The sequence below is a fragment of the Oncorhynchus gorbuscha genome, linkage group LG18 (assembly GCF_021184085.1).
Source record: "Oncorhynchus gorbuscha isolate QuinsamMale2020 ecotype Even-year linkage group LG18, OgorEven_v1.0, whole genome shotgun sequence".
In the NCBI taxonomy this organism is placed as follows: Eukaryota; Metazoa; Chordata; class Actinopteri; order Salmoniformes; family Salmonidae; genus Oncorhynchus; species Oncorhynchus gorbuscha.
The window spans coordinates 76,029,831-76,051,101 of record NC_060190.1 but is presented as its reverse complement, the minus strand read 5'-3'; the positions used below and the strand labels follow the sequence as shown (position 1 = coordinate 76,051,101).

The window sequence follows — 21,271 nt, the reverse complement described above, 5'->3', positions numbered from 1 at the left end:
CCATTACTACACATTACGACCCGTCCCAACCCATTGCCACCCATTGCAATCCGTTACTACCCGTTACAACCCATTACTATCCATTACAACCCATTGCAACCCATTACTACCCATTATTACCCATTGCAACCCATTACTACCCATTACAACCCATTGCAACCCATTACTACCCATTACAACCCATTACTACCCTGTAAGTCGCTTTGGATAAAAGCGTCTGCTAAATGGCATATATTATTATTATTATTACTACCCATTACTATCCATTACAACCCATTGCAACCCATTACAACCCATTACTACCCATTACAACCCGTTACAACCCATTTACAACCCATTACTACCCATTACAACCCGTTGCAACTCATTACTACCCATTACAACCCATTACAACCCATTACTACCCATTACAACCCGTTACAATCCAATACAACCCGTTACAACCCATTACTACCCGTTACAGCCCATTACAACCCATTACAACCCATTACTACCCATTACAACCCGTTACAACCCATTACTACCCATTACAACCTGTTACAACCCATTGGAGCCTTGTATAAGATGAGTCAACGCTACTTTGCCTTTTCTTCTTTCTGCAAAACCCACCTCCAGCGAAGCTGCCACTTAAAAATGGTTTCCTGAGTAGGGGCTGTAAAGACTGTCTAACAGCTCTACTGAGAGGTGGGCTGTAAAGACTACCGTCTAATTCCAGTCACAATGGGGATGGTCTGTTAGTAAAAGCTGTGTATTTATGTAGGACATGGTAGCTAAACAGGCTTGTTGATTCGCCTTAAAAAAGAGGCTGGTGATTAGCGCCGGTTGAGATCATTGAGTGGGTGGTTAATGGAATGTAGAGCACGGCCTCAGACCCCCGAACAGCATTTACACTGTCAATTGTTCAAACATCAACATCACAACTCCGTGTGTGTGTGTGTGTGTGCGTGTGTGCGTGCGTGCGTGTGTGTGTGTGTCTACAGCCCTCTGCTGTAGATATACTGACCTCCAAAGCCCTTCTGTAAACTATAGTAACTCTACCCTCCTCATTTCAAACCACCCATGTCCTGCAGAACAATGATGAATCGGCAATACAGCTAACAAGGGTGTGTGTGTGTTTGCAACATATCTCTGCGTGTGTGTGTGTGTGTGTGTGTGTGTGTGTGTGTGTGTGTGTGTGTGTGTGTGTGTGTGTGTGTGTGTGTGTGTGTGTGTGTGTGTGTGTGTGTGTGTGTGTGTGTGTGTGTGTGTGTGTGTGTGTGTGTGTGTGTGTGTGTGTGTGTGTGTACTGTCAATTGAATCAAAAAGAATCACAGCACCTCCACCGATGCATCCTCGATCTGATAAAGAGGGTGTTTGTTTCCCTCTCTCTCCCTCCCTGTATCTCCCTCCCTGTATCTCCCTCCCTCCCTCTCTCTCTCTCTCTCTCTCTCTCTCTCTCTCTCTCTCTCTCTCTCTCCCTCCCTCCCTCTCTCTATCTCCCTCCCTGTATCTCTCTCCCTCCCTGTATCCCTCTCTCTCTCTCTCTCTCTCTCTCTCTCTCTCTCTCTCTCTCTCTCTCTCTCTCCCTCCCTCCCTCCCGCTCTCTCTCCCTCTATATCTCCCTCCCTGTATCTCTCTCTCTCTCTCCCGCTCTCTCTCCCTCCCGCTCTCTCTCCCTCCCGCTCTCTCTCCCTCTCTCTCTCTCTCTTTCTCTCTCCCCTCCCTCCCGCTCTCTCTCTCTCTCTCTCTCTCTCTCTCTCTCTCTCTCTCTCTCCCTCTCCCTCCCTCCCCCTCCCTCCCCCCGCTCTCTCTCTCTCTCTCTCTCTCTCTCTCTCTCTCTCTCTCTCTCTCTCTCTCTCTCTCTCTCTCTCTCTCTCTCTCTCTCTCTCTCTCTCTCTCTCTCTCTCTCTCTCTCTCTCTCTCTCTCTCTCTCTCTCTCTCTCTCTCTCTCTCTCTCTCTCTCTCTCTCTCTCTCTCTCTCTCTCTAAATCTGACCTGTTCACTCTCCAGTGCCTTTTCAATGACTCTCCAGATGATTTGATTTGAATTAAATAATGAAATGAAATTCTACTGCCTGCTTAAATCCTGGATATTCATATGAAATTTACTGGTCAAAAAATTACATATCTTTTTTATTCCAATTGAAGCACTTGGCAGACCATATGTTTTCCTGCAGGGGCTCATTACAGATCATGTATACCTGCAGTTATACACCCGACTGCAGCTTCTGAATGACAGATTGATTGATTTTGTCTTGACAGGTGCGGACTGCTGCAGGTGGGAGACAGACTCCTGTCCATCAACGGAATCCCCACGGAGGACGGAACACTGGAGGAAGCGAATCAGCTTCTCCGAGATGCGGCTCTGACCAATAAGGTCTCCCTGGAGGTGGAGTTTGACGTCGCAGGTTGGTCACTGGGGCTTAGGCCTCTCATTAGGCTATAAATACCAGCATGTGATCGTAATGAATTCAGAGAAAGGTTGAAAAAGCTAGCTAGACTAACAGTCGCAGGTTTGTCATCAGGGTTTTAGTAAAGTGTCCCTAGGACAAAATAGTGTTTTAAAATGATTGTTTTAAAAATATACAAGTACTATGAACCTAATTAGTGTGAGTAATAGTTTAGTGGTAATCGTTATAATGATCAGACCTAAAGAATCTGCATGTTGCACAACGTCATTTAGAGTCAGATAACTGTGTTCAGATTCACAGCAAACATGATTAAACAGACCTTCATCAGGAACGATAGTATGTTATACAGCTAATGATTTACCTTTATGGCTTGAATCCAAAATGGCACCCTATTGTCTACATAGTGCCCTACTGTTGAAAAAAGCTCTATGTGCCCTGGTCTAAAGTAGTACACTACTTTGTCCCTATAGGCCCTGGTCTAAAGTAGTGCACTACTTTGTCCCTATATGTCCTGGTCTAAAGTAGTGCACTACTTTGTCCCTATAGGTCCTGGTCTAAAGTACATTTACATTTACATTTAAGTCATTTAGCAGACGCTCTTATCCAGAGCGACTTACAAATTGGTAGTGCACTACTTTGTCCCTATATGTCCTGGTCTAAAGTAGTGCACTACTTTGTCCCTATATGTCCTGGTCTAAAGTAGTGCACTACTTTGTCCCTATAGGTCCTGGTCTAAAGTAGTGCACTACTTTGTCCCAATAGGTCCTGGTCTAAAGTAGTGCACTACTTTGTCCCTATAGGTCCTGGTCTAAAGTAGTGCACTACTTTGTCCCTATAGGTCCTGGTCTAAAGTAGTGCACTACTTTGTCCCAATAGGACCTGGTCTAAAGTAGTGCACTACTTTGTCCCTATAGGTCCTGGTCTAAAGTAGTGCACTACTTTGTCCCTATAGGACCTGGTCTAAAGTAGTGCACTACTTTGTCCCAATAGGACCTGGTCTAAAGTAGTGCACTACTTTGTCCCTATAGGTCCTGGTCTAAAGTAGTGCACTACTTTGTCCCTATAGGTCCTGGTCTAAAGTAGTGCACTGCATTTTTTAATTGTATTTCATTTCACCTTTATTTAACCAGGTCGTCTAGTTGAGAACACCTTTATTTAACCAGGTAGTCTAGTTGAGAACACCTTTATTTAACCAGGTAGTCTAGTTGAGAACACCTTTATTTAACCAGGTAGTCTAGTTGAGAACACCTTTATTTAACCAGGTAGTCTAGTTGAGAACACCTTTATTTAACCAGGTAGGCTAGTTGAGAACACCTTTATTTAACCAGGTAATCTAGTTGAGAACACCTTTATTTAACCAGGTAGTCTAGTTGAGAACACCTTTATTTAACCAGGTAGTCTAGTTGAGAACACCTTTATTTAACCCGGTAGTCTAGTTGAGAACACCTTTATTTAACCAGGTAGTCTAGTTGAGAACACCTTTATTTAACCAGGTAGGCTAGTTGAGAACACCTTTATTTAACCAGGTAATCTAGTTGAGAACACCTTTATTTAACCAGGTAGGCTAGTTGAGAACACCTTTATTTAACCAGGTAGGCTAGTTGAGAACACCTTTATTGAACCAGGTAGGCTAGTTGAGAACACCTTTATTTCACCAGGTAGGCTAGTTGAGAACACCTTTATTTAACCAGGTAGTCCAGTTGAGAACACCTTTATTTAACCAGGTAGGCTAGTTGAGAACACCTTTATTTAACCAGGTAGACTAGTTGAGAACACCTTTATTTAACCAGGTAGGCTAGTTGAGAACACCTTTATTTAACCAGGTAGACTAGTTGAGAACACCTTTATTTAACCAGTTAGTCCAGTTGAGAACACCTTTATTTAACCAGGTAGACTAGTTGAGAGAACACCTTTATTTAACCAGGTAGGCTAGTTGAGAACACCTTTATTTAACCAGGTAGGCTAGTTGAGAACACCTTTATTTCACCATGTAGGCAAGTTGAGAACAAGTTCTCATTTACAATTGCGACCTGGTCAAGATAAAGCAAAGCAGTTCGATACATACAACAACACAGAGTTACACATGGGATGAACAAACATGCAGTCAACAATACAGTAGAAAAAGTCTATATACAGTGTGTGCAAATGAGGTGAGAAGGGAGGTAAAGGCAAAATAGGCCATGGTGGCGAAGTAAATACAATATAGCAAGTAAAACACTGGAATGGTAGATGTGCAGGTGATGAATGTTCAAGTTGAAGTACTGGGGTGCAAAGGAGCAAGATAAATGAATAAATACAGTATGGGGATGAGGTAGATTGGATGGGCTATTTACAGATGGGCTATGTGCAGGTGCTGTGAGGTGCTCTGACAGCTGGTACTTACATAGGCAATTGGGTGCCATTTGGGACTCAAGCCTAGACTATTATCTCCTGTAAATAACTTTGTGTTGTGTTGTGTTGTGGTGTGGTGTGTTATGGTGTGTTGTGTTGTGTTGTGGTGTGTTATGGTGTGGTGTGTTGTGGTGTGTTGTGGTGTGTTGTGGTGTGGTGTGGTGTGGTGTGGTGTGGTGTGTTGTGGTGTGTTGTGTTGTGGTGTGGTGTGTTGTGGTGTGTTGTGTTGTGTTGTGGTGTGTTGTGGTGTGTTGTGTTGTGGTGTGTTATGGTGTGTTGTGTTGTGTTGTGGTGTGTTGTGGTGTGTTATGGTGTGGTGTGTTGTGTTGTGGTGTGTTGTGGTGTGTTGTGGTGTGGTGTGGTGTGGTGTGTTGTGGTGTGTTGTGTTCTGGTGTGGTGTGGTGTGTTGTGTTGTGGTGTGTTGTGTTGTGTTGTGGTGTGTTGTGGTGTGTTGTGTTGTGGTGTGGTGTGTTGTGGTGTGTTGTGGTGTGTTGTGGTGTGGTGTGTTGTGTTGTGTTGTGGTGTGTTGTGGTGTGTTGTGTTGTGGTGTGTTGTGGTGTGGTGTGTTGTGGTGTGGTGTGTTGTGGTGTGTTGTGGTGTGTTGTGGTGTGTGTGTTGTGTTGTGTTGTGTGTGTGGTGTGTGGTGTGGTGTGTTGTAGAGTCTGTTGTGCCCAGTAGTGGAACGTTCCATGTTAAACTACCTAAGAAGAGAGGGGTGGAGCTGGGCATCACCATTAGTGGTAAGGCTAAGCATACACACACACACACACACACACACACACACACACACACACACACACACACACACACACACACACACACACACACACACACACACACACACACACACACACACACACACACACACACACACACACACACACACACACACACACACACATACTAAATAACGGTTAAATAAAGATTAGATACAAAATAAACATACACTTCCTGTACTATCATGTCTTAATGATCTATCATGGACAGTCAGGAGAAACTATTTATCCTGTTTCTCAAGGACGTGGGTTTATTTTGTCACTAGACCACCCAGTGTTACTCCGTGGGTTGCATCTTAAGTTACACCCTATTGCTTATATAGTGCACTACTTTTGTTCAGGGCCCATCGCCTTCTGTAGGAAATAGGGTGTAATTTGGAACGAAGCCCCCACTATAATCCTCTTCACTCTCTCTGTGCCTGCAGAAGACTGACTGCCTTGGGAACGTACCCAGCTGCTACAGCTCTGTTTATGCACAAGCAGATATCTGAAGGATTGTTGACTTTATTAAAAGGGCATGAAGTATCACTCTTCTGATCTATTCCCTGGGTGTTCTCCTCGCTGCCTCTTAAACAAAAATAACAGCAATGGAATGTTCTTCTTCTCCCCTTTAAGTCCTCTCCTCCCCTTTAAGTCTTTACCTCCCCTTTAAGTCTTCTCCTCCCCTTTAAGTCCTCTCCTCCCCTTTAAGTCCTCTCCTCCCCTTTAAGTCTTCTCCTCCCCTTTAAGTCTTCTTCTCCCTTTTAAGTCTTCTCCTCCCCTTTAAGTCTTCTTCTCCCCTTTAAGTCTTCTTCTCCCTTTTAAGTCCTCTCCTCCCCTTTAAGTCTTTACCTCCCCTTTAAGTCTTCTCCTCCCCTTTAAGTCCTCTCCTCCCCTTTAAGTCCTCTCCTCCCCTTTAAGTCTTCTCCTCCCCTTTAAGTCTTCTTCTCCCTTTAAGTCCTCTCCTCCCCTTTAAGTCTTCTCCTCCCCTTTAAGTCTTCTCCTCCCCTTTAAGTCTTCTTCTCCCTTTAAGTCTTCTCCTCCCCTTTAAGTCTTCTTCTCCCTTTAAGTCTTCTCTCCCCTTTAAGTCTTCTCCTCCCCTTTAAGTCTTCTTCTCCCCTTTAACTTCTTGCGTCGAGCCAACCCGGATTCGGGATCATGACTACAGCCTCAAGCCCATTACCATAACGCAACGTTAACTATTCATAAAAATCGCAAATGAAATTAAATCAATATGCTAGCTCTCATGCTTAGCCTTTTGTTAACAACACTGTCATCTCAGATTTTCAAAAATATGCTTCTCTACCATAGCAAACTAGCATTTAGCATTTAGCGTTAGCATTTAGCATTAGCATTTAGCGTTAGCATTAGCAGGCAACATTTTCACAAAAACCAGCAAAAACATTCAATAAATCATTTACCTTTGAAGAACTTCGGATGTTTTCAATGAGGAGACTCTCAGTTAGATAGCAAATGTTCCGTTTTTCCTGAAAGATTTTTTGTGCAGGAGAAATAGGTCCGTTTGGTGCGTCACGTTTGGCTACCAAAAAAAAACGAAAATTCAGTTATCCAAACTAACTCCATAATATCGACTGAAACATGGCAAATGTTGTTTAGAACCAATCCTCAAGGTGTTTTTCACATATCTCTTCAATGATGTATCATTCCTGAAAGTATGAGACTCCTTCTGTAACGCAAGGTACAATGGTTGCCACTGGGAATTACGCACCGATTTAGACAAAGGGCACCGGACCGCCCCCTGGCAAATGTAGTCTCTTATGGCCAATCTTCCAATGATATGCCTACAAATACGCCACAATGCTGCAGACATCTTGGATGAACGGCAGAGCGCATAAGCTCGTTCACAGCATATTCACAGCCATATAAGGAGACGTTAGTAAAACACAGCGTCAAAAATCCTGTTCATTTCCTGTTTGAAGTTTCATCTTGGTTTCGCCTGTAGCATTAGCTCTGGGGCACTCACAGATAATATCTTTGCAGTTTTGGAAACGTCAGAGTTTTGTCTTTCCAAGGCTGTCAATTCCATGCATAGTCGAGCATCTTTTCGTGACAAAATATTGCGCTTAAAACGGGCACGTCTTTTTATCCAATAATGACATAGCACCCCCATAGGTTGAAGAGGTTAATTCTTCTTCTCCCCTTTAAGTCTCTCCTCCCCTTTAAGTCTTCTCCTCCCCTTTAATTCCTCTCCTTTAAGTCTTCTCCTCCCCTTTAAGGTTCAATGAAATAAAAATGAATAAAGGTTAAATAAAATAAAATAAATAATGGGTTAGTTAAATAAAGAAAGAAAAAAAAGACAAATAAAAGAAAAGTATCTCAAAATGATTGTGAATTTTAAGAAAGTCACTTATAGATGATTTTAACAGATCCCCAAACAATTCTGATGTCGGTCCCAATGACTTGAATGGTATTTGTGCCACTAAATATTTGCATATGGAAACAGTGTCAGGGAAACAACACCAAAGCATGAATTGTTGTCATACCTTCACCATAGACTGCTTACAGGGTAAGGAAACCAATGTGTCATTCTGTCTTCAGGTTCTGTCTTCAGTAGCGGAACCCCACAAGGGTCTCCATGCCACGTTGTATATTGGAGAGTTTCTTCTGGAACATTACCACTAGCCAGCTGTTGATCTGCCTTTTTGTTCACTTCAATCTCAGTTTTTCTTTTGACAAGAAAATAGCATAAATATATTTTTATGTATAAATATATATATATATATATATATATATATATATATATATATATATATATATATATATATATACACAGACACATACCTTCGCCAAATAAATTTAAACTCAGTTTTTCACAATTCCTGACATTTAATCCAAGTAAAAATTCCCTGTCTTAGGTCAGTTAGGATCACCACTTTATTTTAAGAATGTGAAATGTCAGAATAATAGTAGGGAGAGTGATTTATTTTAACTTCTATTTCTTTCATCACATTCCCAGAGGGTCAGAAGTTTACATACACTCAATTAGTATTTGGTAGCATTGCCTTTAAATTGATTATCTTGGGTCAAACGTTTCGGGTAGCCTTCCACAAGCTTCCCACAATATGTTGGGTGGATTTTGGCCTATTCCTCGTGACAGAGCTGGTGTAACTGAGTCAGGTTTGTTGGCCTCCTTGCTCGCACATGCTTTTTCAGTTCTGCCCACACATTTTCTAAGGGATTGAGGTCAGGGCTTTGTGATGGTCACTCCAATACATTGACTTTGTTGTCCTTGAGCCATTTTTCCACAACTTTGGAAGTATGCTTGGGGTCATTGTCCATTTGGAAGACCCATTTGCGACCAAGCTTTAACTTCCTGACTGATGTCTTGAGATGTTGCTTCAATATATCCACAGAATTTTCATTCCTCATGATGCCATCTATTTTGTGAAGTGCACCAGTCCCTCCTACAGCAAAGCACCCCCACAACATGATGCTGCCACACCCGTGCTTCATGGTTGGGATGTTGTTCTTCGGTGTGCAAGCCTCCCCCTTTTTCCTCCAAACATAACGATGGTCATTATGGCCAAACAGTTCTATTTTTTTTCATCAGACCAGAAGACATTTATCCAAAAGTACGATCTGTGTCCCCATGTGCAGTTGCAAACTGTAGTCTGGCTTTTTTATGGTGGTTTTGGAGCAGTGGCTTCTTCCTTGCTGAGCGGCCTTTAAAGTTATGTCGATATAGGGCTTGTTTAACTGTGAATATAGATACGTTTGTATCTGTTTCCTCCAGCATCTTCACAAGATCCTTTCCTGTTGTTCTGGGTTTGATTTGTACTTTTCGCACCAAAGTACGTTCATCTCTAGGAGACAGAACCTGTCTTCTTCCTGAGCGTTATGACGGCTGCGTGGGTCCATGGTGTTTATACTTGCGTACTATTGTTTGTGCAGATGAACATGTTACCTTCAGGCGTTCGGAAATTGCTTCCAAGGATGAACCAGACTTGTGGAACAATTTTCCTGACTGATTTTTTTGAGTGAGGTCAAGCAAAAACAGAGTTTTAATAGGCCTTGAAATAACTCCATGTAAACTTCCAATTGACTCAAATTATGTCAATTAGCCTATCAGAAGCTTCTATAGCCAAGACATCCTTTTCAAAGGTTAACCAGACTTGAACAAGACATTTGTGGAGTGATTGAAAAATGAGTTTTAATGACCCCAACATAACTGTATGTAAACTTCCGACTTCAACTGTACATATGTTACAACACACACACACACACACGCACACACACACACACACACACACACACACACACACACACAGTAAGAACCAACACATGAAACACATCAGTAACAACACACTGACACACACACTCACTCACACACACACACACACACACACACACACACACACACACACACACACACAGAGAGCCGTTAAAGAACCAACATTGATGAAACTATGTGCATCAGTAACTAACATTAGCTGACCTCTCTCCTCCTCATCCTCTCTTCTCCTGTCCCTCACAGCCAGTAAGAAATCTGGAGAGCCGTTAATCATCTCAGACATTAAGAAAGGCAGCATGGCTCACAGGTACAGTATGATACAGGAATATGGGTGGCTTCAGGCCACAGACAGGTACAGTATGGGTGGCTTCAGGCCACAGACAGGTACAGTATGGATGGCTTCAGGCCACAGACAGGTACAGTATGGATGGCTTCAGGCCACAGATGAATGACTTGGGTTAAATTGTTCGAGAGAGAGACAGTAATGTAGTCCTCCTACAGAGACAGTAATGTAGTCCTCCTACAGAGAGAGACAGTAATGTAGTATCCTACAAAGAGAGACAGTAATGTAGTCCTCCTACAGAGAGAGAGACAGTAATGTAGTCCTCCTACAGAGACAGTAATGTAGTCCTCCTACAGAGACAGTAATGTAGTCCTCCTACAGAGAGAGACAGTAATGTAGTCCTCCCACAGAGAGAGACAGTAATGTAGTCCTCCTACAGAGAGAGACAGTAATGTAGTCCTCCTACAGAGACAGTAATGTAGTCCTCCTACAGAGACAGTAATGTAGTCCTCCCACAGAGACAGTAATGTAGTCCTCCCACAGAGACAGTAATGTAGTCCTCCTACAGAGAGAGACAGTAATGTAGTCCTCCCACAGAGACAGTAATGTAGTCCTCCTACAGAGAGAGAGACAGTAAAGTAGTCCTCCCACAGAGAGAGACAGTAATGTAGTCCTCCTACAGAGAGAGACAGTAATGTAGTCCTCCTACAGAGAGAGACAGTAATGTAGTCCTCCTACAGAGACAGTAATGTAGTCCTCCCACAGAGAGAGACAGTAATGTAGTCCTCCCACAGAGACAGTAATGTAGTCCTCCTACAGAGAGAGACAGTAATGTAGTCCTCCCACAGAGACAGTAATGTAGTCCTCCTACAGAGAGAGAGACAGTAATGTAGTCCTCCTACAGAGAGAGACAGTAATGTAGTCCTCCTACAGAGAGAGACAGTAATGTAGTCCTCCCACAGAGAGAGACAGTAATGTAGTCCTCCTACAGAGAGAGACAGTAATGTAGTCCTCCTACAGAGACAGTAATGTAGTCCTCCTACAGAGACAGTAATGTAGTCCTCCCACAGAGACAGTAATGTAGTCCTCCCACAGAGACAGTAATGTAGTCCTCCTACAGAGAGAGACAGTAATGTAGTCCTCCCACAGAGACAGTAATGTAGTCCTCCTACAGAGAGAGACAGTAATGTAGTCCTCCCACAGAGAGAGACAGTAATGTAGTCCTCCTACAGAGAGAGACAGTAATGTAGTCCTCCTACAGAGAGAGACAGTAATGTAGTCCTCCTACAGAGACAGTAATGTAGTCCTCCTACAGAGACAGTAATGTAGTCCTCCCACAGAGAGAGACAGTAATGTAGTCCTCCCACAGAGACAGTAATGTAGTCCTCCTACAGAGAGAGACAGTAATGTAGTCCTCCCACAGAGACAGTAATGTAGTCCTCCTACAGAGAGAGAGACAGTAATGTAGTCCTCCTACAGAGAGAGACAGTAATGTAGTATCCTACAAAGAGAGACAGTAATGTAGTCCTCCTACAGAGACAGTAATGTAGTCCTCCTACAGAGAGAGACAGTAATGTAGTCCTCCTACAGAGAGAGACAGTAATGTAGTCCTCCTACAGAGACAGTAATGTAGTCCTCCTACAGAGACAGTAATGTAGTCCTCCTACAGAGACAGTAATGTAGTCCTCCTACAAAGAGAGACAGTAATGTAGTCCTCCTACAGAGACAGTAATGTAGTCCTCCTACAGAGACAGTAATGTAGTCCTCCCACAGAGACAGTAATGTAGTCCTCCTACAGAGAGAGACAGTAATGTAGTCCTCCTACAGAGAGAGACAGTAATGTAGTCCTCCCACAGAGAGAGACAGTAATGTAGTCCTCCTACAGAGACAGTAATGTAGTCCTCCTACAGAGAGAGACAGTAATGTAGTCCTCCCACAGAGACAGTAATGTAGTCCTCCCACAGAGAGAGACAGTAATGTAGTCCTCCTACAGAGACAGTAATGTAGTCCTCCTACAGAGACAGTAATGTAGTCCTCCCACAGAGAGAGACAGTAATGTAGTCCTCCCACAGAGAGAGACAGTAATGTAGTCCTCCTACAGAGAGAGACAGTAATGTATTCCTCCTACAGAGAGAGACAGTAATGTAGTCCTCCTACAGAGAGAGACAGTAATGTAGTCCTCCTACAGAGACAGTAATGTAGTCCTCCTACAGAGAGAGACAGTAATGTAGTCCTCCCACAGAGACAGTAATGTAGTCCTCCCACAGAGAGAGACAGTAATGTAGTCCTCCTACAGAGACAGTAATGTAGTCCTCCTACAGAGACAGTAATGTAGTCCTCCCACAGAGAGAGACAGTAATGTAGTCCTCCCACAGAGAGAGACAGTAATGTAGTCCTCCTACAGAGAGAGACAGTAATGTATTCCTCCTACAGAGAGAGACAGTAATGTAGTCCTCCTACAGAGAGAGACAGTAATGTAGTCCTCCCACAGAGAGAGACAGTAATGTAGTCCTCCCACAGAGAGAGACAGTAATGTGTAGTCCTCCTACAAAGAGAGAGACAGTAATGTAGTCCTCCTACAGAGAGAGACAGTAATGTAGTCCTCCTACAGAGAGAGACAGTAATGTAGTTCTCCTACAGAGAGAGACAGTAATGTAGTCCTCCCACAGAGAGAGACAGTAATGTAGTCCTCCTACAGAGACAGTAATGTAGTCCCTCTACAGAGAGAGACAGTAATGTAGTCCTCCTACAGAGAGAGACAGTAATGTAGTCCTCCTACAGAGACAGTAATGTAGTCCTCCTACAGAGAGAGACAGTAATGTAGTCCTCCCACAGAGAGAGACAGTAATGTAGTCCTCCTACAGAGAGAGACAGTAATGTAGTCCTCCTACAGAGAGAGACAGTAATGTAGTCCTCCCACAGAGAGAGACAGTAATGTAGTCCTCCTACAGAGAGAGACAGTAATGTAGTCCTCCTACAGAGACAGTAATGTAGTCCTCCCACAGAGAGAGAGAGAGTAATGTAGTTCTCCTACAGAGAGAGACAGTAATGTAGTCCTCCTACAGAGACAGTAATGTAGTCCTCCTACAGAGACAGTAATGTAGTCCTCCTACAGAGACAGTAATGTAGTCCTCCTACAGAGACAGTAATGTAGTCCTCCTACAAAGAGAGACAGTAATGTAGTCCTCCTACAGAGACAGTAATGTAGTCCTCCTACAGAGACAGTAATGTAGTCCTCCCACAGAGACAGTAATGTAGTCCTCCTACAGAGAGAGACAGTAATGTAGTCCTCCTACAGAGAGAGACAGTAATGTAGTCCTCCCACAGAGAGAGACAGTAATGTAGTCCTCCCACAGAGAGAGACAGTAATGTAGTCCTCCCACAGAGAGAGACAGTAATGTAGTCCTCCTACAGAGACAGTAATGTAGTCCTCCTACAGAGACAGTAATGTAGTCCTCCTACAGAGAGACAGTAATGTAGTCCTCCCACAGAGAGAGACAGTAATGTAGTCCTCCTACAGAGACAGTAATGTAGTCCTCCTACAGAGACAGTAATGTAGTCCTCCTACAGAGACAGTAATGTAGTCCTCCTACAGAGACAGTAATGTAGTCCTCCTACAGAGAGAGACAGTAATGTAGTCCTCCCACAGAGAGAGACAGTAATGTGTAGTCCTCCTACAGAGACAGTAATAGGATAGGATAAAGTAATCCTTCTATTCCCCCCTTAAAAGATTTAGATGCACTATTGTAAAGTGGCTGTTCCACTGGATGTCATAAGGTGAATGCACCAATTTGTAAGTTGCTCTGGATAAGAGCGTCTGCTAAATGACTTAAATGTAATGTAAATGTAAATGTAATGTAGTCCTCCTACAGAGAGAGACAGTAATGTAGTCCTCCTACAGAGAGAGACAGTAATGTAGTCCTCCTACAGAGAGAGACAGTAATGTAGTGCTCCCACAGAGAGAGACAGTAATGTAGTCCTCCCACAGAGAGAGACAGTAATGTAGTCCTCCCACACAGAGAGTGACAGTAATGTAGTCCTCCTACAGAGAGACAGTAATGTAGTCCTCCTACAGAGAGAGACAGTAATGTAGTCCCCCTACAGAGAGAGACAGTAATGTAGTCCTCCCACAGAGAGAGACAGTAATGTAGTCCTCCCACAGAGAGAGACAGTAATGTAGTCCTCCCACAGAGAGAGACAGTAATGTAGTCCTCCCACAGAGAGAGACAGTAATGTAGTCCTCCCACACAGAGAGTGACAGTAATGTAGTCCTCCTACAGAGAGACAGTAATGTAGTCATCCTACAGAGAGAGACAGTAATGTAGTCCCCCACAGAGAGAGACAGTAATGTAGTCCTCCCACAGAGAGAGACAGTAATGTAGTCCCCCTACAGAGAGAGACAGTAATGTAGTCCTCCCACAGAGAGAGACAGTAATGTAGTCCTCCCACAGAGAGAGACAGTAATGTAGTCCTCCTACAGAGACAGTAATGTAGTCCTCCTACAGAGAGAGACAGTAATGTAGTATCCTACAAAGAGAGACAGTAATGTAGTCCTCCTACAGAGACAGTAATGTAGTCCTCCTACAGAGACAGTAATGTAGTCCTCCTACAGAGACAGTAATGTAGTCCTCCTACAGAGACAGTAATGTAGTCCTCCTACAAAGAGAGACAGTAATGTAGTCCTCCTACAGAGACAGTAATGTAGTCCTCCTACAGAGACAGTAATGTAGTCCTCCCACAGAGACAGTAATGTAGTCCTCCTACAGAGAGAGACAGTAATGTAGTCCTCCTACAGAGAGAGACAGTAATGTAGTCCTCCCACAGAGAGAGACAGTAATGTAGTCCTCCTACAGAGACAGTAATGTAGTCCTCCTACAGAGAGAGACAGTAATGTAGTCCTCCTACAGAGAGAGACAGTAATGTAGTCCTCCTACAGAGACAGTAATGTAGTCCTCCTACAGAGAGAGACAGTAATGTAGTCCTCCTACAGAGACAGTAATGTAGTCCTCCCACAGAGAGAGACAGTCCTCCCACAGAGAGAGACAGTAATGTAGTCCTCCTACAGAGAGAGACAGTAATGTAGTCCTCCTACAGAGACAGTAATGTAGTCCTCTTTCTATCCCTCTCTCTCTTTACCCCTCTCTCTCTCTCTTTCCCTGCCCCTCCCTCTCTCCCTCTCTCTCACTCCCTCTCTCTCTCTCTCTCTCTACACCCTCCATCTCATCCTCTCGCTACTCCATTCCCCCAGGACTGGTACCTTGGAGCCTGGGGACAAGCTCCTGGCCATAGACAACATCAGACTGGAGAGCTGTTCTATGGAAGACGCCTGTCAGATCCTAGAACAGGCCGAGGACCTGGTTAAACTCAAGATCCGTAAGGACGAAGACAACTCTGGTGAGCCTGTTTCGGTGCCTGGCTGGGAGGCAGTTATGTCAAACACCTGCACAATGTCGGATGCTTCCATTCAACCAGAAGATCAAATCAAATCGAAGTTTATTGGTTGCAGACACAGTTTAGCAGATGTTACAGTGAGTGCAGCGAAAGGTTTATATTAATGGCTCTTAACAATGCACTAAAATGTCAATCAAGTACACAAATAATTATTTTGATACTGATCAATTAAATTAGCTTATTGATCAATGAAGCAATAGGCATGATCATTGGAGAACTAAGGCAGTGATTAGTTAAACAAGCCAAATAAACAAACCAACATGAAGGCACCATTATGCCTTATGTATATTATGAACATGAGTTACAGTACCAGGCTCCACCACAGGGTGGCAGTATTGTCTGAAAATATCCACAACTGTTTGTTCTCCCCGTCTGACATAATCACAATGTAACAATTATCACCCATCAGTATTCCAGTGTTTTAGACCCACCAATAGCTAGCTATACATGATGAATAGTAGTAACCTGTTACATAGTTCATGCTCTCTACCAAATATCAGATGCAGCTCTAGGAATAGCAGATAGGTTTAATAATGTTGCTGTCTGACGTGATGAAAGTGTTACTTTAGTCCAGCTGTAGCTGAAGATATCTGTTATCTTCCTCGCCTCTCCCCGCCTCTCCTCGCCTCTCCTCTCGCCTCTCATCTACTCGCCTCGCCTCTCCTCGCCTGTCTCCTCTCCTCGCCTCGCCTCTCGCCTTTCTCTCTCCTCTCCTCTCCTCGCCTGTCTCCTCTCCTCACCTCGCCTCGCCTCGCCTCTCGCCTTTCTCCTCTCCTCTCCTCTCCTCGCCTCTCCTCGCCTTTCTCCTCTCCTCTCCTCTCCTCGCCTCGCCTCTCACCTTTCTCCTCTCCTCGCCTCTCCTCGCCTCGCCTCTCCTCTCCTCTCCTCGCCTTGCCTCTCGCCTTTCTCCTCTCCTCGCCTTGCCTCTCCTCTCCTCTCCTCTCCTCGCCTTGCCTCTCCTCTCCTCTCCTCTCCTCGCCTCGCCTCTCACCTTTCTCCTCTCCTCTCCTCTCCTCGCCTCTCCTCGCCTTTCTCCTCTCCTCTCCTCTCCTCTCTCTCCTCTCCTCTCCTCGCCTCTCACCTTTCTCCTCTCCTCTCCTCTCCTCGCCTCTCCTCGCCTCTCCTCTCCTCTCCTCTCCTCGCCTTGCCTCTCGCCTTTCTCCTCTCCTCGCCTTGCCTCTCCTCTCCTCTCCTCTCCTCTCCTCTCCTCTCCTCTCCTCTCCTCTCCTCTCCCTCTCCTCTCGCCTCGCCTCGCCTCGCCTCTCGCCCCTCTCCTCGCCTCTCCTCGCCTCGCCTCGCCTCTCGCCTCTTTCCTCTCTCCTCTCCTCGCCCGTCTCCTCGCCTCGCCTCGCCTCGCCTCTCGCCCCTCTCCTCGCCTCTCCTCGCCTCGCCTCGCCTCTCGCCTCTTTCCTCTCCTCTCCTCGCCCGTCTCCTCTCCCTCTCCTCTCCTCGCCTCTCTCGCCTTTCTCCTCTCCTCTCCTCTCCTCTCCTCTCCTCTCCTCTCCTCGCCTGGCGCCTCTCACCTTTCTCCTCTCCTCTCCTCTCCTCGCCTCTCCCGTCCTCTGCTGTTCCTCTCCTCTCCTCGCCTTGCCTCTCGCCTTTCTCCTCTCCTCGCCTTGCCTCTCCTCTCCTCTCCTCTCCTCTCCTCTCCTCTCCTTGCCTCTCTCCTCTCTCCTCGCCTCTCCTCGCCTCGCCTCGCCTCTCTCCTCTCCTCTCCTCGCCTCTCCTCTCTCTCCTCCAAACCTTTTCTCTCCCTTCTTACTCTCCAGTGGTGGGATCTGAGGACATGTTTCACACATGACCGACACTATATATACACACAAAAGTATATGGACACCCCTTTAAATGAGTTGATTTGCCTATTTCAGCCACACCTGGGGGAGTATAAAATCAAGGACACAGCCATGCAATCTCCATAGACAAACATTGGCAGTAGAATGACCTTACTGAAGGGCTTAGTGACATTCAACGTGACACCGTCACATTTCTGTCCTGCTAGACCTGCCCCGGTCAACTGTAAGTGCTGTTATTGTGAAGTGGAAACGTCTAGGAGCAACAACGGCTCATCAACGAAGTGGTAGGCCACACAAGCTCACAGAACGGGACCACCGAGTACTGAAGCGCGTAGTGCGTAAAAATCTTCTGTCCTCGGTTGCAACACTCCACTACCGAGTTCCAAACTGCCTCTGGAAGCAACGTCAGCACAAGGACTGTCGGGAGCTTCATGAAATGGGTTTCCGTGGCCAAGCAGCCGCACACAAGCCTAAGATCACCATGTGCAATGCCAAGCGTCATCTAGAGCGGTGTAAAGCTCGCCGCCATTGGACTCTTGGAGCAGTGGAAACGCGTTCTCTGGAGTGATGAATCACGCTTCACCATCTGGCAGTCCGACGAACGAATCTGGGTTTGGCGGATGCCAGGAGAACGCTACCGTCCCCAATGCATAGTACCAACTGTAAAGTTTGGTAGAGGAGGAATAATGTTCTGGGGTTGTTTTTCATGGTTTGGGCCCCTTAGTTCCAGTGAAGGGAAATCTTAATGCTACAGCAGACAATGACATTCTAGACAATTCTGTGTTTCCAACTTTGTGGCAACAGTTTGGGGAAGGGCCTTTCCTGTTTCAGCATGACAATGCCCACGTTCACAAAGAGAGGTCCATACAGAAATGGTTTGTCGAGATCGGTGTGACTGAACAGATCCTCAAACCAATTAAACACCTTTGGGATGAATTGGAACACCGACTGTGAGCCAGGACTAATCGCCCAACATCAGTGCCCGACCTCACTAATGGTCTTGTGGCTGAATGGAAGCAAGTCACTGCAGCAACGTTCCAACATCTAGTGGAAAGCCTTCCCAGAAGAGTGGAGGCTGTTATAGCAGCAATGTTCCAACATCTAGTGGAAAGCCTTCCCAGAAGAGTGGAGGCTGTTATAGCAGCAACGTTCCAACATCTAGTGGAAAGCCTTCCCAGAAGAGTGGCTGTTATAGCAGCAATGTTCCAACATCTAGTGGAAAGCCTTCCCAGAAGAGTGGAGGCTGTTATAGCAGCAACGTTCCAACATCTAGTGGAAAGCCTTCCCAGAAGAGTGGAGGCTGTTATAGCAGCAATGTTCCAACATCTAGTGGAAAGCCTTCCCAGAAGAGTGGCTGTTATAGCAGCAATGTTCCAACATCTAGTGGAAAGCCTTCCCAGAAGAGTGGAGGCTGTTATAGCAGCAATGTTCCAACATCTAGTGGAAATCCTTCCCAGAGGAATGGAGGCTGTTATAGCAGCAATGTTCCAACATCTAGTGGAAAGCTTTCCCAGAAGAGTGGAGGCTGTTATAGCAGCAATGTTCCAACATCTAGTGGAAAGCATTCCCAGAAGAGTGGAGGCTGTTATAGCAGCAATGTTCCAACATCTAGTGGAAAGCCTTCCCAGAAGAGTGGAGGCTGTTATAGCAGCAATGTTCCAACATCTAGTGGAAAGCCTTCCCAGAAGAGTAGAGGCTGTTATAGCAGCAATGTTCCAACATCTAGTGGAAAGCCTTCCCAGAAGAGTGGAGGCTGTTATAGCAGCAATGTTCCAACATCTAGTGGAAAGCCTTCCCAGAAGAGTGGAGGCTGTTATAACAGCAATGTTCCAACATCTAGTGGAAAGCCTTCCCAGAAGAGTGGAGGCTGTTATAGCAGCAATATTCCAACATCTAGTGGAAAGCCTTCCCAGAAGAGTGGAGGCTGTTATAGCAGCAATATTCCAACATCTAGAGGAAAGCCTTCCCAGAAGAGTGGAGGCTGTTATAGCAGCAATGTTCCAACATCTAGTGGAAAGCCTTCCCAGAAGAGTGGAGGCTGTTATAGCAGCAATGTTCCAACATCTAGTGGAAAGCCTTCCCAGAGGAATGGAGGCTGTTATAGCAGCAATGTTCCAACATCTAGTGGAAAGCCTTCCCAGAAGAGTGGAGGCTGTTATAGCAGCAATGTTCCAACATCTAGTGGAAAGCCTTCCCAGAGGAATGGAGGCTGTTATAGCAGCAATGTTCCAACATCTAGTGGAAAGCCTTCCCAGGAGAGTGAGGGCTGTTATAGCAGCAATGTTCCAACATCTAGTGGAAAGCCTTCCCAGAAGAGTGGAGGCTGTTATAGCAGCAATGTTCCAACATCTAGTGGAAAGCCTTCCCAGAAGAGTGGAGGCTGTTATAGAAGCAAAGGGGGGACCAACACAGTCAATGCTGATTCCTCTATGCATGTATCTTAGGGAAAGTGAATATAATTTCTTATCTTTTAGTCATTTTTCAAGTTGAATGCCAGTGCATTGTGGATGTTTGAGATGTTTACGGAACTGAATTATTATCTGTTATTATTATTATTAGTTGCTTTAAGGTTTAGTTATGTTATGCCCTGAAGACATCCCTTCCTTACTCTGTCTCTCTCCTTCTTTCTCTATTGGCCTCTCTCTTTCTCTAATGGTCCCAACCTCTCTCTCTCCCTCTCCCCCCCCCCTTCTAGATGAACAGGAGACGTCTGGTTTAATCATCTACACGGTGGAGCTGAAGAGATATGGAGGCCCACTGGGGATCACCATCTCAGGCACAGAGGAGCCCTTTGACCCCATCGTCATCTCTGGCCTCACCAAGCGGGGCCTGGCTGAAAGGTGAGACCCGGGGATCCTGGAACCTAGCTGCCAACCTTGGCCAGTGTTTTTTTCCCCTGACTGTGGGGTTAGAGCCGACCTCTCCTAGCCCTTCTGTATCCCCTACCCATCCGGCCAAGAGGAGGCTGGTTCAGAGGCGAGACAAAAGAGGGACAGAGGATATGGGGAAAGGGAGGAGGACAGGGATAAAGAGAACAGAGTGAATGTCATCGTTATTTTTTTGGCCTCACGAAGAAGAGTAATGGCTGAGACCCACTAGTTCCAGACAGGTACTCTAGACCCAGAGACCCAGGCATCTGACCTACCCCACAAAGGCCTCTGACCGTGGGGCTAGAGCCAACCCGTCTATCCTTGTCGGCCCTGGTACTCTTCATACCTTTTTGTCCAAAGTATCTTCAGAAAAGGGTCGAGTAGGGAGGATGTGAGGAATCAAGGAAAGACGATTTGAAAAAGAGACCCAGTGATGGTAAGGGCAGGAGGGGGAACTAGCCCCACGTTCAGGGGCCCTCTCCCCCTCTCTCTCGCTTCTCTCTCTCCTCTCTCTCGCACTCTCTCTCTCTCCCCCTCTCTCTCTCGCTTCTCTCTCTCCTCTCTCCCCCTCTCTCTCTCCCCCTCTCTCTCGCTTCTCTCTCTCCTCTCTCCCCCTCTCTCTCTCCACTCTACCCCTCTAACTCTCCTCTCACCCCCTCTCTCTCCCCCTCTCCTTCCCCTCTCTCTGTCTCTCTCTCTTGTCTCCCTCTCTCTCTCTCTCTCTCTCTCTCAATCTCTCTCCCCTCTCTCTCCTCTCTCCCCTCTCTCTTTCCAATCTCTCTCATCTCTCCCCCGCTCCCCCTCTCTCTCTCCCCCCTTTCTCCCCCTTTCTCTATCTCCTCTCTCCCCCTTTCTCTTTCTCTCCTCTCACCCCTCTCTCTCTCCCCCTCTCCCTCCCCTCTCCCCTCTCCCTCCCCCTCTCCTCTCCCTCTCTCTGTCTCTCTCTCTTGTCTCCCCTCTCTCTCTCTCTCTCTCTCTCTCTCTCTCTCAATCTCTCTCTCCCCTCTCTCTCCCCCTCTCTCTCCCCCTCTCACTCTGCCTAATGTTTCTCCTCTCTCCCCCTCTCTCTCCTCTCTCTCCCTCTCTC

The 21,271-nt window shown here is 45.7% G+C and overlaps 1 protein-coding gene across 3 annotated transcripts in view; it reads left to right on the top strand.

Annotated features, from left to right (window-relative positions):
- LOC124003805 (glutamate receptor-interacting protein 2-like) overlaps nt 1–21,271 on the top strand; it is a 251,701-nt gene that overhangs the window by 169,536 nt on the left and 60,894 nt on the right. For all 3 annotated transcript variants that reach the window (XM_046312392.1, XM_046312390.1, XM_046312389.1), the window contains 5 exons: nt 2,241–2,386; nt 5,440–5,520; nt 10,031–10,094; nt 15,319–15,464; nt 20,010–20,154. In XM_046312392.1, the coding sequence (XP_046168348.1) occupies nt 2,241–2,386; nt 5,440–5,520; nt 10,031–10,094; nt 15,319–15,464; nt 20,010–20,154 (582 nt within the window). The remainder of the gene's footprint in view (nt 1–2,240; nt 2,387–5,439; nt 5,521–10,030; nt 10,095–15,318; nt 15,465–20,009; nt 20,155–21,271) is intronic.